Source organism: Gymnoscopelus braueri (assembly GCF_963280865.1).
Source record: "Gymnoscopelus braueri genome assembly, chromosome: 20".
In the NCBI taxonomy this organism is placed as follows: Eukaryota; Metazoa; Chordata; class Actinopteri; order Myctophiformes; family Myctophidae; genus Gymnoscopelus; species Gymnoscopelus braueri.
Window position 1 is genome coordinate 24,765,034 of NC_137622.1, and position 20,762 is coordinate 24,785,795.

The window sequence follows — 20,762 nt, forward strand, 5'->3', positions numbered from 1 at the left end:
AAAATGTTCAAACAAATATTCGACATTTTTCACATTTTCCTCAAGTTTTTTTTTGTCGCGTTGTGAGCTTGTAGGTCGACTATTTTCAAGTAGCCGTAGTAGCCTACAGTCGCTTCTTTTGGGCTTGTTTTCATAGACCTGGTTGCTTGTTTCTCTCGCAAGATCTGGCAAACACTGTCCACTACCCACACCACCACCAGACCAGTCCCACAAGAGAGGATGTGAGGGGCGGAGCGGGCGGCTCCACAAACTTTATGAATTATAATGTTCCTAGTTGTCGCTGGTTGTACAATGGATCTGTGTAACCGAGCCAAGTGACTTCCTCTGCATGGAACCAACGGCTGGCGGCCAATATCAGGCCACAAGTTGACTGTTTTAGTACTGTTCTGTTCTGTTCTGACTGCAGCTGCTTTAGAGGGAACCACCATGACTGTTTAAATTGAGCAGCAGTGCACAAGCAACTTATTATTGAAAATGAATGATCTCATCAGTGATGGAAGAAGTACTCACATGTTTTACTTAAGTAAAAGTATCAATACTGCAATGTTATTGCAGTATTGATTTAAAAGTACAAAAGTATTGGCATCAAAATATACTTAAAGTACCAAAAGTAAAAGTACTCATTGTGCAGAATGTCCCATTTCACAAGTTCAAAATGTATTAAACAATCTTTTGAAAATAGCAGATCTGCAAGCTCACAATGTGTCGCATCGCAACGCATAGTGAGCTTGTAGATCTGCCATTTTCAAATAGCCGAAATATATATAGGGCTGAAGTGGTTAATGTATGTTTAGTGATAACTCTGTAAAGTAACTAAAGCTGTCAAATAATTGTAGTGGAGTAAAAGTACAATATTTGCCTCTGAGATGTAGTGGAGAGTAGAAGTAAAAGTATTGAAAGTGGGAAATACTCCAGTAAAGTAAAAATTCCTCAAAAGTTAAGTACAGTACTTGAGTAAACATACTTAGTTACTTTACACCACTGTGGAGTGGGAGGTGGGAGTTCAGTAGTTTCAGTTTTATTCTAAGCCTACATGTTTCTGTTAGCTGAATAATATAGTAGAATGCAATCATGTGACACTGACTCACACACAAACATGCAAACACACAGATTCCTTTCTAACTTACTTAGTTTAAAAATATGTTCAGTCAGACACACAATCACATTGTGCTGATGTCTATCTCAAAAGTGTAACACTGTGTCCATGCACATTCATGTCACACACACACGACAGACACACGTTTGTATTACTATATTTGTGAGGACGTCAACATTTTAGGAGGAACATTTTATGGATGCCATTGTTATAGGCCAAATGACAGACACTTTGCCCAACGTGGCAGGTCGTTCGCTTGTAGATCGGCTGTTTTCAGTGCACACCACCACCAAGTATAAATGAGGCATGACTCCTACTCCAACAACTAAACGGTTTAGGTGTCGGGGTAGGCTAAACCTAACCTCTAAATGCCTAATCCTAATCCTAACTCCAACCTGAATCTTTTCCTACTTAAAAGACTACTCTAAAAAAAATGTTTTTAACCATTAAAGAACCCTTTCTCCAGGAAAAATATCCTCATGTCTATTACTCAATTTCTACTATACAAGCACACACACACGCACACGCACACGCACGCACACACACACACACACACACACACACACACACACACACACACACACACACACACACACACACACACACACACACACACACACACACACACACACACACACACACACACACACACACACACTACAACACAGAAACATGCACACATCCTTCCAGTATCAGATCTTATTGGCACACACTGACACATCCCTGCATGCTCTCTCTCTCTATCTCTCTCCATCTAAATCCCTCCTTCCTCTTTCTAATCTGGGGGAAAGGAGAAGACAAGTGGAGGAGGAGGATGGAGGAGAGAGGAGTGAGGCAGCTGCTGAGAAGAAAAGAGCAGCTGAACTGTAGAATGGCATTAGGTAAGAACAGATGAAAGGAACAAGCAGTACCTCCCTAAAAAATGTTTAAAAAGTGTTGAGGAGAGATAAAGCTGAGGGAGACAGACGGTGTGGGGGAGGCACAGAGAGAAGCTTGTGGTGGAATTCAGGCCTAAACCAGCAGGGGTGAGCGTGGCTCTGAAGACAAGCACTTCGATCAGTGGGTGGAAGGTTTATCAACTGTGTCTAGAGAGGCAGGCGTAAGAGAGTAAAGATGGACTTGCAAGGTTTTCTTTACGGTGGGATGGGTCCCTTTGTATTCTTGACTCAGATTGATGAGTGTTTTGGCTTATCGTGCCTGGACAACGGCAACAAAAGCAATGAAGTAAACAATAATCAAAATATAAGTTCTATGACTGTGGGACCTACTTTGTGACCAGATCTCAGCACTGTTTGGGCCAAGAAGACATGTTGGTACTGTACCATAGAAATCCCTCCCTTTTTAACTAATGCAAAACCTTGGCTCTGTATCAGAAAATTCACATTTTGCTCAGTTTTCAACTGTCACAATTTTAAAGCAATGGTCCATTCATTCGCTCGATTGAGTGACAATAGAGTAGTGTTAATGCAGCTAAATAACATTCAAGGAAAAATGGCCACAGCAACATTTTATTGTGGCTACCACAGTATAATGTTGGTCCTAGGTTTGCCTATATGAGCTGCTGCTGTTGTCAACAAATGAGTAAACCTTGACATTGAGAGACATTGGAATATAACAGAAACATACAGTAGAAAAGGATTTGAGGACAGATGTATCATGGATTTCATGCAAAATGAGCAGAAAGACTGATTCATGGAGTTAATCCACCTTTAGACTGCCATGACAACATCATGAGACGATCATGTAGCCAAGGACTTAAAAATAAGATCTTGATTGCCACTGTCAAACACAGTCCCAAACACAAATCCAACTTTTAGTCAGACTTGCTTTAAAGAGCTAAACCCGCTGCATGAAATTAACTAGTGAGTAACCTAAGACCAAGTTAATAGGACATGCACTGAATTGCCACTACAAAAGAAAAAAACATCCCATTACTTGGTTTCCAGGGTAGACTACACCCAAATCTCTATTGTTCTCTCACTAAATCCAGTGATCTGCTAGAAAACTGAGTATATCATGCCCTGTTTTAGATTACTCTATTCTAGTTGTTACAGACTGAACAAAACAAAATATTCTTCTTCTATTTTGGGGACAAAAGCGCCTGCACAGATTGTTCTTTGCACATATCATACTTGCACTATTATCTTCTACTGCATAGTCTATATTTTGGTTGCTACAGTGAAGCATTCCCCCTTCATATTCTGTACACGCCCCATTGCTGCTGGTTTTTACCTTTTCTAAAAGTTTTAGTCTTACTTGTCTTTTCTTAAATCTGTACTTCTTTTTAATCTTGAATCTTGATTGGCTGGGGGCAGTGCATGAATTGTGTTAAAGCTCAATTGTTGTATTGGGTTAGTTGTCAAATATTGAAAATGATTAGTGATAGTATGATCACACATGTCCAAGTTTCAACATTAGTTTGGTCTCCGCCAGGCCAGGTAGTAGAAGTCAATCTTAGCCAATCATGGCCTCCTGGTGGTGCTATAACAGGCCAATGTGAAGTTTCACGGCAATCGGACACTACGTTCATGATTTGAGGCATTTTGTTCAAAACGAGACACTCCAAACTTTGGATCCAATCCAATCTTAGCCAATCAGGATGGAATATGAAAAGTCGGACAGATCTGTCTTGATCACATGACCATAGAGATAATGTGTACCGATTTGCGTGATGTTTGGACAACATCGGTCAGGAGTAATAACAAAATATGTGTTTTGCAAGAATCGGCCTCCTGGTGGCGCTATAACAAGCCAATGTGAAACATTTGGGGCAGAGGTTCTACTCTGGCCTCCAACGAGTGTGTGTGTGCACAGTTCACGTCAATCGGGCCAACGGTGCCGGAGATTAGCTGTACACAGACGGACGGACACACACACGGACGGACGGACGGACAGACAGGGGCGACGCCTTCGGCCTGGCGGAGACAATGAATATAATAATCTATAACCATATTACTGGTTATAAATTGTAATATGGGCATATCATCCAGTGTAAGCCAGTTACACAGTGGTAATACGGATGGATAATGAGAATTACAATCTATCATCGACCCCTAGAAACCCCTAGAAATGGCTACAGCATACATCTCCTCTTTCTCTTTCGCACCGCGTGCATACAAACACACACAGATTTTGGATTATTATGCTCTTTCACTAAACCACATGTCAAACACCTTGTGCCAATGTGCAAGCACTGACAATAATCAACATTATTGTCAGTGATTGCACACATTGGCTATCCTAAATCACACACCCATTATTTATTTTATTAGCTGCAGTTGTTTTAAGCTTTTGTTATTTTATGTTAGGTAATATTTTATGCAGTTTTTGTGTATAGCACTTCGGTCAACTCTGGTTGTTTTTAAATGTGCTTCATAAATACATTTCACTTGACTTGACTTGACTTGACACACACACACACGCACGCACGCACGGACGCACGCACGCACGTGTGCGCACGCGCACACACACACACACACACACACACACACACACACACACACAGACAATGGTGACCTTTCTTGGCTGGGTGTGAGGCACATTGTTGGCAGGGGTAGGACTGTGTTCAGTGTGTGTTGATCCACAACACTACAACACTGAACACAGTTTTTGCAATACAACTGAATCTTCTCAGTTTGCTGCCATACAAGCTGTTCAAGACTCAACAGAAGGGAGAGAGATAAATGCTACAAGTAGACACAGACATGTTTTCCCCAGCGAAGAGAGTGCCTGGTGGGCCTTTCAAATATCACATACTGTAGAGGAAGCCTTAAAGCAGGGCCTCAGAGGAGAGAGGAGAGGCCAGTGTTAACTCATTCACTGCCAGGCTTATTTAAGCTTGTTGATCCATATGCCAAAGGCATTATGGATCAAACGGAGAAAAAAAATTCTCCGTTTATATTTTAACATTGAAGTGGATGGAAAATAAACTTTTTGAAAATCGTTTTCTCCTAGTTCCTTTGAGATAAAAAAGGAAAAAAAATAACCAAAAAAAAAAAAAAAAAATTAATTTTATTTTGAAACTTTTTTTTTTTTTTAGGAGACGTCAAAAGACGTCATTGGCACTAATGGCACACTGAAAACGGCCGTCAAAAGACGTCATTGGCACTATATGAGTTAAGAAGACCTGGCTTCTTTTATTTTATTTTTTAAAGGAAAACCACTGGTACAGTGAGAATATGGCATGTACCAGAAAATATAACGTCATTCTATAAATAGACAGGGGAGGGGAGGTATAAATCTGTGTGTGTGTGTGTGTGTCTGTGTGTGTGTGTGTGTGTGTGTGTGTGTGTGTGTGTGTGTGTGTGTGTGTGTGTGTGTGTGTGTGTGTGTGTGTGTGTGTGTGTGTGTATGTGTGTGTGCGCGCGTGCGTGTGCGTGTGTGCGTGTGCGTGTGCGTGTGCGTGTCCATATCACTGCCTGTCACCAGGCCAGGGAAGGATAATCTGCAGGGTATTTCTGCAGCACTACAGAACCAAACTGAGGGCTTTAAAGCCTGACACATTGAAAGAGTGAAAGAGAGAGCGCATGAGAGAGACAGAGAGAGGGGGGGGGCATGTGTAAAGAGAGAGGAGAAAGATCGAGTGAGTGAGCAATCGGGTAAACAAGCTTCATCATACATATTTTTGTTTATGCATGCATACGCCTGCCCTGTGTGGCTTTTATGTGCGAGCATCCCTGGGTCCGCTGGTGTATATGAAAGAGATTAGTACACAAGACAGCGCCACTCTCTGATATGGCAGTGGCAGCGGATGGCTTTCATCTGCTCCGACTGGGCTTGGATCTGATCGGCTCGCGAGCAACGGGGTAGAATGACACACTTGACACATGTTCCCAACATGGATACGCACTCAAAAGGCATATTCCATGCATGCAAATTTGTTGGCTGGGCACATACAGTACAGTATGCACAAGCATGAACTTACAGACTAATTAATATACACTTGGTTTCACCAGCTATGATGCATACGCCTCAAAGTCAATTAAAGTTTGTCCTTAGGTGCGTGTCCCTGTGTCCAAATTATGTCTTTGCCCATGTGTGTGATACACCACAGGTTGGGCAATTTGGTAGGTGTCTTCACTAGCTCCCACTAAGGGGGACTGGGTAAGCTGGTTAACAAGGTAGACAGAAAGAGAGACAGAGCGACCATCAGAGAAAGGAAGGGTCTGTTCGCATGGCTTTAGCAGGCTCGGTGGATTAAGGCTAAGCTTCAACCTTGGTGAATGATGTGCTACACAAAGCAAAGTGAGTGGCTGGCTAGCTGGCTGGCTGGCTGGCTAGCCAGACTGACGGTCTGACTGACTGATTTACAGATTAACTGACTGATCAAGTGATTTGCTGCCTGACTGGTTAATCCAAGGCTCACTCACATACTGACTGGCTGATTAAAAGATAAGGGTTTTTCTGATGAGATAATTACAGTATATAAGAGATTCTCTATCACTGATTCCCTGAATGGTTTACTTAATATCTGGGTATTTGGATGACCTGACAACCTACATAACAACCGAAATCCTGCATACAAGTGAGTGAGTGAGTGAGTGAGTGAGTGAGTGACTGACTGACTGACTGACTGACTGACTGACTGACTGACTGACTGACTGACTGACTGACTGACTGACTGACTGACTGACTGACTGACTGACTGACTGGTTTCTATCCACTGCTATGCAGCTGCTCTGCCCTGTGGCGAAAAACACCAGTTACCCACAATCCTCGAGGTGCCAAATAGTGTAACACAGCCAGCTCTGTAGCTACCCACAGGGAAGAAAGGAGAGAAGGAGGGGTAGATGGAGTGAGAGAGAGGAGAGGAATGAAAGATAATAGATAGCGGGGGGTGATGGATGGAGGGAGGAGGGGCGGCAGAGGGGATGGAAGATGAGATAAAAGGATAAAGAGGAGAGAAGCAGGGGGGTGAGATGGTGTAAACAAAGGGATGGAGTAACAGGAGACTAAAAAGGAAAGAGAAAAAATATGCAGCACAAGGGCAAGAGAGAAACAAACAGAGCTGGGATATGGATTGGACAGTCAGTCATACTGTCACACTGAATATGAACAGAGTATAGCTTATATCTCATATAGTCATCAAACCACGAAAGAAGCTCAGAGGCATAATTCAGGTTTCAAACTGTACAGTACATATGTCATATGTTTGTTTATGCTCTATGTTATAAACTACATTCATAAAAGGTTGGGAAATTAATACGCCATGTGCAGGCGTATTACTCTCTCTCTCTCTCTCTCTCTCTCTCTCTCTCTCTCCTCTCTCTCTCTCTCTCTCTCTCTCTCTCTCTCTCTCTCTCTCTCTCTCTCTCTCTCTCTCTCTCTCTCTCTCTCTCTCTCTCTCTCTCTCTCTCTCTCTCTCTCTCACACACACACACACACACACACACACACACACACACACACACACACACACACACACACACACACACACACACACACACACACACACACACACCACACACACACACACACACACACACACACACACACACACAAACCCATGACACACACAGAATCTGCCAGAGGAAGGCCAAAGACGATGATGTCATGACACAAACAATAGCACATTGAGCAAGGGGCTGGCGGTCAGGAAGCTAGTCCATACTTAAAGAGCAACATCTGTACACTGAGAAGGCGAGAGAGAGAGAGAGGCACACAGACAGCCTGAGAGACAGACAGCCAGAGGGAGAGAAAGTAGATATCTAAACTGCCTTGTTGAGCCACGACCAGATCCCCAACAGTTAACAAAGCGGGGGCTAGATCATTGTGAGTCCCGCGCATCTATTTGACATTCCAGTGGATTTGTAACTCTAGAAACCGTGCAGGGGGCAGCCGTTCTATGGGAAGCCATAGGGGTTGTATAATGACCAGCCAGCGAGAACCATTGCCATAGGTCAGGTTATGGTAGGTTTTTCCCATATGGTTCACATTACCTCGCAACCCCCCCTTTACTAGCCCTGTGCTGCCTTTCCCAAATGCCCCTTACTGCTAATAAGGTAATTAAATGGGCGAAAAGTGGTGTCAGCTGCTGCTGTGTGTCCTGCAAGCCTTTGTGATTCAGAATGTATCATTACATGAAGCCAGAATGAACAGCAGTGATAATATCGTCGCTGTCGGGTGGAAACCTTGTATGACCAAAACCATTTCTTTTCAGGAAATGGAAAAGAGCACCTGTGTTCCAATGTATCCAGTGGAGCTATTATTTATTCAGAAGCTCTATTTATAATACTTTTCATTGGTTAAATATTTATATTCAACATTGGTTAAATATTTATATTTAACCAATATTTACCCACAGACAGACTTAATCACTTTCAACCTGACATCCCTATTTTGGGCATGTTATTATAGATGAAATATTTTTAAAATAATAAACGATAGCTCAGAACGTATTTTCACTACTTTTGCACAACACTGCCAGACGACAAAGTATAAAATAGGGCATTAATTTATGAAAAAAATATAAAAAGAAAAAATGTGGAGAAAATATGTTTTTTACCCAACAGCAACGATATGAAGGACTGGAACTGCAAATTATGAGTCTACTAGCGTGACTACGGCATGTTATGGTCATATTACCATGGAAAAGCTGCATGTCTAGAAATGTGTATGGCAGTTCAACATGCCTATGTCCCGTCTCCAATGACTGCCATGACATGCATGTATTTGTATTCTGCCCCTTAGTGCTATTCACGCCACCTGCTGGTCACCGGCCACATATAAGCGACACATCAGGACCATTTCATATCACTCCACAACTTTTACAGGTTACGTAACACTTCTGGTGGCCAAACACAGTTGGAGAGACACCCAGCCTAGAGCTATGACTATCTCCTATATCAATACTTATCAACTTGCAATAATTGTATTTGTGATAAGTAAACAAATTTGACACTTCAATGACTGACACTGACATAGTCAAAAACCCTTCCTCCTTTGCTGTTTTTATTCAGCTCCGATATAACAATATATAACAATGAGTCATGTAGAAGAGCATAAAGAGGAAAAGGGGATGTTAGCGGTGTGGTGGTCAGTCAGAAGAATTGCCATCTATTATACTATACAGGGCCCTATTGGCCTGCTGTCAGGTCCCTCCGATAGATTCCTCATGTGTCTCCCTCCTAGCCTTCTTACTTTCCATCTGGATTAAAAGGAATGTATAAAGGAGAGTGGACACGGCACACCCTCCGTTTTTGTTGCTTTTATATGCATTGTTAAGAAAATACATGCAAGAGATGGGTCTCCCCAAGACACAAAATAAAAAATGCATTCATGATGTTCACAAATCAATCAATCAATAAAGAAATAAATACTGTGAATGTAGTGTTCTTCTTACCTGACAGAATTGAGCATGGCTCCGGACCCCTCTGTGGCCCCCTGGTAGTCTGTGTGGTATCCATTGTGAACGGCCCAACGTCCAGGCTGGCTTAACGTAAACTCTGACCTACTCCCAGGGATTGTGGTCCGCAGTGGGCTTGCCCCCGGCCCAAGCCGAGCCTCAGCTCCAGCCCCAGCAGCAGCAGCTTCAGGGTCAGACCCTCCAGCCCCGGTGTCCCCTGCTCCGCCCGCCTCGCCCCCTTCTTGCTCCTGCACAGTGGCCAGCTCCAGTTCCAGGGGTTCGGGGCCCTGTAACAGCGACCTCTGCTGGATGAGGGGCGTGAGCGGCGCCTCGAAGCTGACGCAGCTGTCCGTCTCGTCCGTGAGCGACAGCACGTCCAGCGAGTCCAGGCTGCTGTAGCACGTCCCGCCCCGCAGCAGGGCCGACTCCACGATGCGCTCGAACGTGGAGCTGAAGCCGTCCTTGTTGTCCGCCTTCGCTCTCTCCCTCTCATCTTCCTCCACCAGCTCCTCCTCCTCCTCCTCCTCCTCTTCCTCCCGCCCAACGACTTGCTCGACCATGTGCTCAAACGCAGAGCTGAAGCTGTCCCGGTTCGCCCTCCTGTCTCCATCCTTCTGTGCTCCCGCATCCTCTTCCTCTTCCTCCTCTACTTCTGTGTCGGCCTGCTCCACGGAAGTCTCAAAGTTGGAGCTGAAAGTATCCACGTGCGTCTGTGTTACCCCCCCGCCCACTTCCTCGTCACCTTCATCATCCTCCTCAGGTCCCTCTAAACCATTCACCAGTCTGTGTGAGGAAAAGCAAGGAAGGAAAGGAAAGGAAAGGAAATGAAAGGAAAGGAAAGGAAATGAAAGGAAGGCAGGAAAATGTACTCACAGTTATCATATGCGTTAGGCCAACCTTCAAAATGTAACAGTCTTTTTCCCTCTTTTTCATTCAGGAGCAGTAGCATATTATGCAAATATTTAATCTGGCAGGATAGACGTCACATTGAAAATTGCTTGCAAAAAACAGACTAATTGTTACTCTTTCCGAATAGCTATAACGACGCCCAGTCTCTGTCTGCACTCCATACTGCAATTCAACCACTTAAACGCAATCTATACATATAATGAATCTGTAATGCTCTGTACTGCTGATGTCGCACAAGTCATTAGGAATGTCTGCTTTTCAAGGAATGAAGACAGAATAGCTTCATTTTCATATTGATTGACCACGTATTTCTCTAAAACTAGAACTGTGGCTCAGTCAACTTCATTGGCTTAGAAGGTAATGATTAACTTTAAAGAAAGGTTTTTGTTGTTTTTGGCTTTCTGCATATGTGCCAATGCTTCTATTTCCCCGATGCTCCAGTTAAGTCTTTGCTACTGTTAATCTCACACATTCCAGAGAAATTCGAATTTGTCTTCTAGACACTAGAAGGTTGGGGACCCCTGTTCTAGAATCTTCTAAACCAGTTCTACAGCATATAGCGTCAAGTCCTTATGCTCTTTGACTACATTAGACACACACTGTTATAAAAAATGCAATTTCTGGTCAAATAAAGGACCATCTTAATAATACTTTGGGCGGTGCTATAAAAAAGCAACATACCCACTAGAGACACACCTAAATTATCTTTCAAGAGACTATCGGGGATTAGTTTCACTGAGCACTCACACTCCCTGGAAATGAGGCCATTTGTGCTCTCACTTTGCATTTCTTACCCAAGCAGAGCTTTTGCCTCAATTTAACAATGTAGGCATTTTCTTTTTGCAAAATGCAAATTGTGTTAAAGCTAATTATCATCCATAGAAACAAACTGTTGCATTAAGATGCAACGTTTTTTGTTAAGATGAAGACCACTGTTAAGGTCAATAAAATGTAATATGAGCGGTTACATCGATAATTGTATGAGGCAACACGCAATCTTGCCTTTTGTCCCGTGTTTGTGCTATGTACTTTAAAATGACCATGATACAATTCAGTCAACGGTCAGAGGAAACGTGAACAGAGACCTTCTACATTTAAAAGGTTTTCACACAACAGTTATGTGTCTGTCTGTTTACTCAATGTGGCGTCTTTGAGGACTAACCGTCCAGCTTGTTCAGGCTGCGTTGCATCCTGCTGTGCGGGTGCTGGTGTCTCCTCATTCCCTGTCCCCTCCTCCTCTTCGTCTCTCTTTTCCCCCGAGCTCGCCTCCGTGCACTCGCACCCCCTCTCTCCATCCTCCCCTCCGCCGTCTGTTCGTCCATTCTTGTCACCCGATCCATCTATTCTCTCGGCTTTCATCCCGCCGCCTCCTTCCTCATCCCTTGGCGTCTCTCCCCGCGCCTCGTCCGTTCTCTCTCCTCCCTCCTCACCTCTGCCTTCACTCTCCTCTACTTCCCGTTCTCTGATGCCTTGCGTCTCCCTGGGCCCCGTGGACTCCTGCTCAGCCTGTGTGTAAGTCTCCGCGGTTGGGTCGGTTGGGTCGGTCGTGGCGGCGGTGGCGTCTTGCTCCAGAGGGTTCTCCGGTGGGGTGGGGGTGGTGGAGGTCTGGGGCAGGGCCTGCCCCTCCTGGGTCATCGTGCCCTCTGCTGGGTGAGCAGAGCACACCGGTGCTGTGGGTGAAGACCTGATCTCTGGGTCAACTATAGCAGACTGCACTCCTGAGAGAAAAGAGAGAGAGAGAGGGGGGGAGACAACATTAAGAACTTAAACCCTCTATTGTCAGTAAAACAGACAAAGTTACAACTGTACTCTGAGCGCTTTTTCAATCTACACAAAATCTCTTCACCAAATATAGCCAATTTACATCTGCTATGTTTGGCAAATGTCCCCCCCCCCCCCCAGAATAGAGATGCTGGGGTTCAAGTGGTTAACAAAATGTATGTGGAAAAACAGGGTGAAATGTAGTCACATGGGGGGAACCAGGAAACTAGCGGAGAATGAGGGAGATTCAGGAGAGCAGAAAGTAAAGCAAAGGTCAGCAGTGGGAAGGACAGGAGGACAGCTACAGGATCTCCAGTTGATACAGTCTTTGGTTATTTCTACTCTTAATTTTGAGCCCCAGAGGTCACCCTCAACAGAAGAGCAGCTGTTTGTGTGTGTCGTGCGTGCGTGTGCAACTTCGTGCGTGCGCGTGTGCACTTCGTGTGTGTGTGTGTGTGTGTGTGTGTGTGTGTGTGTGTGTGTGTGTGTGTGTGTGTGTGTGTGTGTGTGTGTGTGTGTGTGTGTGTGTGTGTGTGTGTGTGTGTGTGTGTGTGTGTGTGTGTGTGTGCGTGAGTGCGCACGCAGCGTGCATGTGTTGCGTTGCATTGCGTGTCTGGAACACTTTGTCCTCTTTAACTGATGAGTCCAAAAACAGCTTTGGAAAAGGAGGACATGAAAAGGTAGAACATGTTACAGAGAAAAGCAGACAGACAGAAGGACAGACAGACAGACAGACAGACAGACAGACAGACAGACAGACAGACAGACAGACAGACAGACAGACAGACAGACAGACAGATATGAGTGTTTAACAAACCCCAACAGAGTGCTGTCAAAATCACTGTGATCCAGCTTGTGCACTAGATGCTTATCATCTCTCTCTCTTTCTTTCTCATTTTTACCCCAATCCATATTCCTCACTCTTGGGTCTGTCTGTCTGTCTCTCTCTCTCTCACTCTCTCTCTCATTTATCTCTCTATTTCCGGTGTTTTCACCAGCTGAATAATCAACTGGATCTGCTCCCACTGAGCATGGAGTGCTTTGCTCAGTGCACATACTGCACAATGCCCAGGATTTGAACCTGCAACCTCATGGTCCTCCTCAAGTTCTCACAGTGTGCCAAAAGGTGGGTTAGAGCAGTGGTCCTCAACCTTTTCAGGCCGCGACTCCCCAAAAGAATCATATTTGAACTGGGGACCCCCCCAAAATATAATTAATGTTTGAGTTGAGCCATTTCATTTAGTTTGACCACAGATAAATATTGTGAAAATAGCCGATCTACAGATCTACGCGTTGTGTGCTTGTATATCAGCTTTTTTTTTTTATTGCCTCTTATATTATTATATTATTTGACAATTTGGCCAATGTTTGACCAGTTTTTATAGTATAGTTTGTTGATTACTTTTGATGAAGGGATGGTCTTTCTTTTTCTTCATTTCATAAAAAAAAAAATAATCCAGGTATTAAAAAGGTCTTAAAAGTCCTTAAATTGTCACTTTACTGTCATCTGGGGACCCCCCTGGGGGTTCCGACCCACAGGTTGAGAACCACTGGGTTAGAGCTCAGCAGGCCTCCCATATCTGTGACGTCTGTATCCCTACTTACTGGCAGGCACACAAAACAACGTTATTGAATGGCACTCAATTATAGTTTTTCAAAGCTTTCTGTGTTTGACATAATGTTATTACAGGGCATCAGTTCAAACAACAAACGGTTGCGCCAGAGGTGGCTGAACATTAAATACATTTAAGGGACACCCCTCCATACTCCGCCGCCAGCCAAATCACAATTAATTACTCTTCCTGGCCACTGTACACAGTGGCTTTTAATTAATTATCCTTGCCCATAAATCAAAACTTGAGGTAACACTTACCCTTTTTAAGATTTAAAATTAAGACTAAAAATGTAAATGTGTTTTTTGGAAAAATTGCTAATGTTTGCATTCACCAAGCAGTGTGATAATGCATCTGCCAAAAGAAATGCACAAAAAAAAGAAACATGACCTTTCATACTGTAAGTTATTTTCTAACAGCACTATGGCATGCCCAACAAATAACTGGAGAGAAAGTCTGAGCCATTCCGTGTATTGATGAATCTTTATAATTGGGTTGAAATCAGGGAACAAAATTAACACCTGGCTGGCACCAAATGCGAGTTAGTCTTTGGCGACTAAATTACGGAGACCCATAATTCAGATTGTAATTTAATTGCAAAACATGCTTTGATTCTGTGAAAAGGTTGTTTTTTTTTATTAAACTCCGATAGCAGTCGTAGCTTAAACTTCATTTAGGTTCCTTATTTCCATGAGTCACGTCTATAAGGCCGCAAGCATGCAGTTTACAGCTTTGCAATGCAGCGGCTGCCTCCAAGCATCACATATGGGGTAAAAGCGCATTCCCCACTGTAAACATAAGCATGGAATGGATAATGGCATCAGACAGCAGGTTAACCCTTCACTGGGCACACTTTTTCCCAATTGGATTTCACATGAGAAAGACATTGATATAAATGATTCACAAGTATAAATGTATCTAAACATGATGCTCCACTGTAGCAAATCTTACATTATCAGAGAAACCTATATGTCAACTATAATAGCATTTACCAAACATAGAGAGAGCTAATCATATGTTTTTTACATGTCATGCTAACATTTTCTAAATAACCTGCTATTCAAAGCATTGATAGTTAAGGCTGAAAAGGGTAGCTAGGATAGGCAAAATAGAACAGTATGTATAATCAATCATTTGCTACTATCATTGCTACATAAGCAAAATGCTTTTTTATTGTGTTACGCTTTAGTATTGAAACAGTCCTTAGGGCATTCACGAATAGTGATTTTTAGTATTCGAATTATTCTCAAGGAATGCAAGTTGACGTCACACCAGAGCTCACAGCTGCATGTCTGCTGTAGAAAAGCCACTAAAAAAAAAAAATCTAAATTCGAATAATCGAATAGTGGTTTGATATTCGAATAGTCGGTTTGATATTCGAATATTCAAATATTCGACTATTCGGTGAATGCCCTAAGTCACATTTATATTTCTGCATATAGTCAGTGTTACTAGTACTGTTTTGCAGGTAAGCCAAAGAGTTTATTTTGTTCCCTGTTTGAAATCTGCTGATTGTGCCATTTAAAAATCTGCGAAACATTATGGGCTGAAGAAATCCCAATGGATCTATAAATATCTTGGATCCTGATCGGAAACACATTGCAGCTCATATTCATGACCATGTGAGAAGCACATGCAAACAAGCTGGCAATTACACAGTGATGCATCTACTGTATGCGCATATTAACACACACGCGTCGTACACACAATAACACATTGGAGGAAATGGAAACAAGACATGCTCATGTAACCAATTAGCCCAGGCCACACTTCACACAGAGGCCTGTCTGATAATGGGCTTTTTAAACACTTGAACCAGAGCATGCCAATTCTGAGGGAAACATTCATCAAAAATAGCAGATAAACAAGCTCAAAAGGCGCTTCGAGCTTGTATTTTGGCTATTTCTGGCAAAGAGATTTGGTATACAGACGGAAAAAAGCAGTCCGTGTGCAAGTCTTTTTCAAGACTAGAGGGTTTAAGTGGTTAAACAGATACAAAGAGGCAGACAAACAGTATGCGACTGCTCTTATTGTTCTATCAATGGCCAAGCTCTGCGTGTCTCACTCTCTCTCTCTGTCTGTCACATCTCTCTCTGTGCTTCTCTCTCATTCTCCTACTTCTCTCCCTCGTCTCTTTCTCTCACGTATCACAAAACAACAGATTTTCAACTGTAATACAGTTATTGGAATCAGCCATTTTTGGTGAGCGATATGGTTGTACCAAAAAACGTACGTATAAATGGGGCTATTAGGGATCCTATTGCTGAGGAGAGCCGATGAACTCATCAACCCCACCTGGATAGATGGAGAATACATAGCCACGGATAGAGAATGTGTGTGTGTGTGTGTGTGTGTGTGTGTGTGTGTGTGTGTGTGTGTGTGTGTGTGTGTGTGTGTGTGTGTGTGTGTGTGTGTGTGTGTGTGTGTGTGTGTGTGTGTGTGTGTGTGTGTGTGTGTGTGTGTGTGTGTGTGTGTGTGTGTGTGTGTGATGACTATCAGGACGGAATTATTGCATTCTACCTATGTCAGCAGAACAGAGGGGCTCTTAAGCCTTATCAATTTCCTTTAATTGCTGCTGGACGATCTGCCAATCACACAAACACACGCACGCACCAACCAATCAAATGTAAAGGGGCAATATAAAAGACCATCAAATGGCTCTTCCTCTTCCACCCCCCAAGAACTCCTTCCCTCTCTGTCTAGCTCCTGCCATCTCCATGCACGTGTGTTATGTTTCTCTTCCACCTTTCTGCCTTTCTTTCTATCCCTTTGTGAGTTTATCTTTCTATCTCTTCTATATTTCCCTGTCTCACAGACACACACCCTTGCAGACAACACCCCCCCCTCACACACACACACACACACACACACACACACACACACACACACACACACACACACACACACACACACACACACACACACACACACACACACACACACACACACACACACACACACACACACACACACACACACACACACACACACACACACAGGATAATGTATCGATCCCTAGGAGACGCGCCTGCAGTCCACTGAGTCTCCAGAGATTAGCAGGATTGGTCTGCATATGGAGGTCATGGAAACACTATGGAGCCTGGAGGCAGTATGTAAAGGGAAGGCACAGCCCTGCGGAGCGCTGGCCAGCAAGTAGTAGAGTATAGCAGCTGGGGTTTTCTTGCCAGCATAGAAAACCCCAGTCCAAATGTGGTGCATTGCGTGTTAACCGAGTTCAACGTCAAATGCAGCACGTTGCAGTGCTCCTCGCACTGTTTACGCTCTAAAAGTCCACGGCAAAACCCAGTGTTCATTTAAAGTGTACCAAAAAAAAGTATTACTCTGGATTTTACTGTGAATGTGTGCGCTTGCACAGTTGGTTAACCTATTGCTCAACTATAGTTAGTGGAACACACGAGCTTGTCAAGTAACAAGCAACAAACCAACGGTGTTGGAGGCTACTGTGCCCTTGAGCAGGGCACTGATGCCTCCTAATAGCTCAGCCAGATTATGTAGCAGCACACTGGCCAGAAAACAAAGGGATCAATATCCATAGCGAGGCAAGCTGCAAGATCTGAATGGTGGCTACTGTGGATTCATGTGATGTAGTGTCGATTTTCAAAATGTATTATTTACTATCTTACAATACATGAGCGAAATCTCTGTGCGTCTGTTTGTCCGTTTGTCCGTACGTACGCCCGGCGTCAAGTCGGTCGGATAGGCGGTTGTCCCGATCCGCTGACCCGACCGATACACCCATATATGGTCATGCGCATATATGGGATGACCGACTTCAAACTTGGACATGCCCATATATGTACTATACTGATGACATCAGCGATGTCCATATATGGGCTTTAAAGGGACACAGACAGACAAACCGCATGCATTCTCAACCTGAACCCATCCAGACTACTCGTTCCCGAGTAGGCAGGTGCCGGTCCAGTTTCTGGAAATTAAAAGAAACTTCATGCATACTATCATTTAAACCTCAGTGTAGAAATTGACCCGGTATGTTAATTAATTAATTGATCTACAAGTTCACATGTGATGCGTTGTGAGATTGTTATTTTACAGTGCGACACTGTTGTATGATGGGAGTATGATTTGATTTGATTGGTTGTGTCGCCACAGACAGACAACCAGACACAAAGTGTATTCCCATGTCTCGCACACTCATCCCTTTTCAATGACACATGCAGAACTAATAGGCATCAGTGGGGAAACTTTGGGGAGGTTAAGTGGCAGAACAATGGCTAATTGGCCCCTTTAACATCTCATCGCCGTATTAGCACTGCAGAGACTGCACTGCAAAATCCTGAGTGAGAATTTTATTCTGAGATTGTAGAAATGTACACGTATTAAGCCGTGGACCCCGTTTGAAAATATTCTGAGACAGGGACTTTTTTATTAGAATATATTTCATGCAGAATTCTACAGATGTCTTTATTGTAACAGTAACAGTAAAGAGAGCGAAACCTATGATCTGAATAGGCATGCTTATACACGTATTCACATTGGGCTGAAATCAAGCCGGTGAAGTTAAACTGTTCCTCATTTTTCTGGGACCCCACTTTCAGACGCCACTGAACAACACTGATCATTTTGAAGCGTTTTATTGATGGGTCTGTCTTTTCCTCCTCACCCCCTCCCCTCCCCTCTCCTCTGATCCGTTCCTCTCCTCTCTCGTCTGTCTGCAGAGACACACTGCAGTCTCACCGGCTACCCCACATGACCTACTGACCCTGTTACGTGCAACACAATACAAATCCTATACAAAGTTGTGTAACACACACAAGCACGCAAGCACATACTTTATTTACACATGTCACACACATGTACTTTGTTCTCACTCTCACCTCTCTCTCTCTCTCTCTCTCTCTCTCTCTCTCTCTCTCTCTCTCTCTCTCTCTCTCTCTCTTAGACACACACAATGCAGCTATAGGAGATGTACACAGTGTCAGTGATCATGTCATCTAATACTGTGTAAAAGTGCAAACAGAGAAAGAGCGAGCAGGGGAGCAGGGGATCTATTCCAGGGGTTTCCTCTGTCTGTCTGTCTGTCTGTCTGTCTGTCTGTCTGTCTGTCTATCTGGCTGGCTGGCTGGCTATACGTCACACCATCACAACCACGCAACGTCCACCACCGACCTGCTGGAGTGGAAGAATCGAATCACCCCAATATGTCACTTCTACGGTGTCAAGGTCTTAATGCTCACACCCACTAAAACTGATTCATTGCTCATAGTATTGTGCTGATTTATAGTATAGGCAGTACTAGGCCTACTTGGGGAGGCAGGGGGGGTTATTATGGGTTCATCACTCTGGGCCCTATCTTGCACGCCGCCTTACCCCTTGTGCCTGAACTTTTTTTTTGGCATTTTTTACTATTTTGAAAAAACATTTTAAAATAGTGAAAATTGAAATGTTTTTCAAAATAGTAAAGCATGTGTAAAAGGTTTAGGCATAAGGGGTAAGATAGGCCCCTCTGTGCTGTTTAGTTATTTTTCTTCTTTTGTGTCTTTGCTTTATATCTTCATTTGAGGATGCTGCCAAGAGGAACCCACAGTGGGTTTTTGAGGAGTCAATTACAATGGATTTAGACCAGACACATAAATGTCTATAATTAAGATAATAGCGACTCGGCTTTGGGGGGTGAAATGAGCTGCTATCAGACACCTGTTTCAGAAAAGCCACCCTTCTCTCGCGGAAGGCTTAAAAAGCCAACGATAGTGGTGCTCCAATCTATCTCTGGAGCCTTGTCTCACACACACTGTAGCCTACTATATAGGCCTGTAGCCTGCTGCCTGCCTCTATCAGATCGACAACAGGCAGACAAATGCTGAAACAAGTAGCCTAATGTCTCCCTCTCCCTCTCCCTCTCCCTCTCTCTCTCACACACACACACACACACACACACACACACACACACACACACACACACACACACACACACACACACACACACACACACACACACACACACACACACACACACACACACACACAAATGACACACACACACATGCGCGGGGAGCGAGACAGCCATATTCTCCCAGCCTCCTCGAGCCAGTAACCATGACAACAGGATGGCTGGGAGACAGAGGCTCCAGCTCAATTGAGGCCGGTGCCTTTTCTCTTGCTCCAAAATAGACCTTGGTCGCGTTTCAAGATCGACATGTCCCACTAAAGGCGGAAAAAGGTTCCTTGTTTTCCGCTCTCCCAGTGTCTTCTCGTGGGAGAGAAAGGAGGGGGGGGAAAACACTCCATACAAAAGCCCCTGGCCCGCACACTGCATATCTACAGGCTATTAGCTCAACAATCAGCTATCTTAAACCCGACTGAACTGAAGCAAACACGCATCTTGCAGAGTCAGACAGATACAATAATACACGTGATGATAGACAAGGACGCTGAATGTGTAAAGGCAGACAGATCATCATGACATGGTCCGATTAACCTCCACAATAAAGCCCATGCATGCAAATAAATAAATATCTTTGTTAATACCATACTTAGCCTAAAATAACGAAAGCTGCACTATTGCCAAAGCATGGGCATGCTTAGCTTAGCCATGGCACTTAAATAGACTAAATAGGGCTAATAACATATCAACACACTGGGTTTGCCATTATAGCCTTTACTCTATAAAATAGCATATATATGACTGCACTCACCAGCAAAACACGTTCGACCAAGGAACGCTTAAAACGCGACAGCTGTGCAGCAGAGGTGGTCTGGTCCTCTCTCTCTCTCTCTCTCTCTCTCTCTCTCTCTCTCTCTCTCTCTCTCTCTCTCTCTCTGCCCATGCATCCACACGAGGGAACAACACTGATCTGCGCCGCGGTGCGTCCTTTAAGTGTGCGTGTCCCCCTCTCCTCTAGCCGGTGTGCGCGTGGTGCGACCGGCCACTGTCCACTGTTCACTGTCACCGCACCGCCACCAGACCACCGCGACAGCGAAAGCTGGTACAGTAAAGACACACCGTCAGGTCCAGGCAGACCACTGCTGGATGGATGGAGGGAGTCTCTCTCTCTCT

The 20,762-nt window shown here is 44.0% G+C and overlaps 1 protein-coding gene across 1 annotated transcript in view; it reads right to left on the bottom strand.

Moving 5' to 3' along the window:
* psd2 (pleckstrin and Sec7 domain containing 2) overlaps positions 1–20,762 on the bottom strand; it is a 50,322-nt gene that overhangs the window by 22,458 nt on the left and 7,102 nt on the right. Inside the window, exons 3-4 of the mRNA XM_080415568.1 lie at positions 11,512–12,067; positions 9,438–10,223 (exon numbers count right to left, since the gene is read on the bottom strand). Of these exons, the coding sequence (XP_080271694.1) occupies positions 9,438–10,223; positions 11,512–11,984 (1,259 nt within the window). The 5' untranslated portion in view covers positions 11,985–12,067. The remainder of the gene's footprint in view (positions 1–9,437; positions 10,224–11,511; positions 12,068–20,762) is intronic.